This window comes from Diadema antillarum, unplaced genomic scaffold (assembly GCF_040938485.1).
Source record: "Diadema antillarum isolate AM-2024a unplaced genomic scaffold, OU_Dant_1.0 scf00000091, whole genome shotgun sequence".
Taxonomy (NCBI): domain Eukaryota; kingdom Metazoa; phylum Echinodermata; class Echinoidea; order Diadematoida; family Diadematidae; genus Diadema; species Diadema antillarum.
This window is the reverse complement of record NW_027270980.1, coordinates 1,805,113-1,807,474: the sequence shown is the minus strand read 5'-3', so window position 1 is coordinate 1,807,474 and position 2,362 is coordinate 1,805,113. Positions and strand designations below refer to the sequence as shown.

At 42.9% G+C, this 2,362-nt stretch overlaps 1 protein-coding gene across 1 annotated transcript; it reads left to right on the top strand.

Annotated features, from left to right (window-relative positions):
- The first annotated feature begins 344 nt into the window (after positions 1–344).
- Positions 345–1,680, top strand: LOC139718224 (uncharacterized). The gene is made up of 2 exons (XM_071629703.1): positions 345–506; positions 898–1,680. Exons 1-2 carry the CDS (start codon positions 345–347, stop codon positions 1,678–1,680), a joined length of 945 nt encoding a protein of 314 aa, XP_071485804.1.
- Positions 1,681–2,362: the final 682 nt, after the last annotated feature.

Genomic DNA, 2,362 nt, shown 5'->3' with positions numbered 1-2,362 from the left:
CAAGAATATGAAAATACATAAATTAAAAAAAAAAACACGATTATGCATCAAACTAGTATTATGAAAAGAAGCGATAAAAATAGAAATAGGGTATAACGTTAATTGCGAAATACCACAAGTGTAATTGATATCCTATATCATGCATATTCATGATACAAAGTAAATCCTGGAAGAGGTTCATCTGATTGATAATTCTCTAATTAAGGCGAAATTTCTTTTGTACACAACCAAAGAAAACTATTTACCTTGCGTGAGATTTCGCCTACTGTCTGTAGGCTTCATCACTCAGACTGACGTTGATTCGCCGTATAGATGGGGTGTAGGCAGTCTTACAGTCCGAGAGAATGGGAATGTACGCCGAAGATGCCAACCCTCCAAAATCCAACATCACCAATCAAGAAAGACAAGCTTTGAAGGACTTGTCTAGCAACAAAGATATTGTTATCTTGCCGGCGGACAAGGGGAAGGCAACAGTTGCACTGAAAATAGAGGATTACAAGGAGAAGGTCAGTCATAAATATGTTAGAAGATCAGAAAACATACGAGAAACTTCCGTCAGACCCAACACTTAAGTACAAAAGGAAACTTGTCTCCATCCTGAAATCATTAAGGGAAGAAGAGAAGATCTCACCAAGACGGTATGAATATCTCTACCCCAAAGAAAACATCCCACGCCTGTATTGCACACCCAAGACCCACAAGGAAGGCTACCCTCTCCGCCCTATTGTTGACTACATAGGCTCAATTGGTTACAACACATCAAGGTCGCTGGCCGACATTTTGGCTCCTTTGGTGGGAAAGAGACCATCATGTCCAGGATTCCAAACAATTCGCTGAGGAAATCAGTGAATTGACCTTTGAACAAGAAGAGGCACTGGTGTCTTTTGATGTGGTCAGCCTTTTCACCAATATACTCCCGTCGACCAATCCTTGGACATTGTCAAAGATCGTCTTCATAAGGATACTAGTCTGAAGGAAAGAACCAACCTGACTCCAGACAACATCATCGAGCTGTTGAGTTTCATCCTTACTGCCACCTATTTCCAATTCAATGACCAGGTCTACCGCCAGAAGCTTGATGCAGCGATGGACAGCCCGGTCTCCCCTATTGTGGCGAACCTGTTTATGGAAGATCTAGGACAGAATGTCCTTTCCACAGCACCCACTGCCATCAAACCCAGACTCTGGAAACGATATGTCGATGACATACTTGCTGTCGCGAAGGAGGAATGTGTAGACCAACTCAAAGATCATCTTAACCAAGCAGATGTTACAGGGAGTATCAAGTTCACACATGAGATGGAAGAATCAAACTCAGTCCCCTTTTTGGACACAAGAATCATCACACATCCAGATGGCAAGGCCAAGTTAGTTGTCTACAGGAAGAAAGCACACACAGGCCAATACCTCAACTTTTCTTCACACCATCCTCTTCATCAGAAGCTTGGAGTTTACAGAACACTCATGGATAGGGCCCATGGTATCACTACAGACTCAGAGGATGTACAGACTGAAGAAGAACAAGACAAGTCCACCCTCAGATTATGTGGATACCCTGACTGGTCGTTTCGACAGGTCAACCAACAGATGACCCAAAAGCCCAAGGATAAACCCAAGTCTACCCAGACCACCAAGAAGAAATGCATGGTCACGATCCCATACGTAAAGGGCACGTCTTAAGAACTCCAAAGGATCTTCACCAAATACAACGTTGCTACCACCATGCGCCCCCTTACTAAACTACGAGGACTATTTGTTCACCCCAAGGACAAAAGATCACCTGAGGACTCGATAGGAGCAGTGTACAAAATACCCTGTAAGGACTGTGACAAGGTTTACATAGGGGAGACGGACAGGAAATTCGGGGTCAGGAAGTCAGAACACCAAAAAGAGACAGAGTCAATCGGGAAGACATATTTCACAAGGGCCAAAAAGAAAGAGGTAGATCTCACTCCTAAAAAGTCAGCCATAAGTGATCACGTTGTGCAGGAAAACCATATCATTGACTGGAAACAGAGCAAGATCGTGTCCAAAGACAGCAACAAATTCTTTAGATAAGAGAGGCGATCCACATACAACGGGGGCGGGAATACCTGATGAATCGTGACGAGGGGCAATACAAATTATCTTCGGCGTACATTCACATTCTCTCGGACTGTAAGACTGCCTACACCCCATCTACGGCGAGTCAACGTCAGTCTGATGAAGCCTACAGACAGTAGGCGAAAGCTCACGCAAGGTAAATAGTTTTCTTTGGTTGTGTACAAAAGAAATTTTGCCTTAATCTGATACAAAGTAAAATTTTATGCATGAAAATTATGTTTTATTATTCAAAGTAAAGAAGAAGACCGCTATACATATA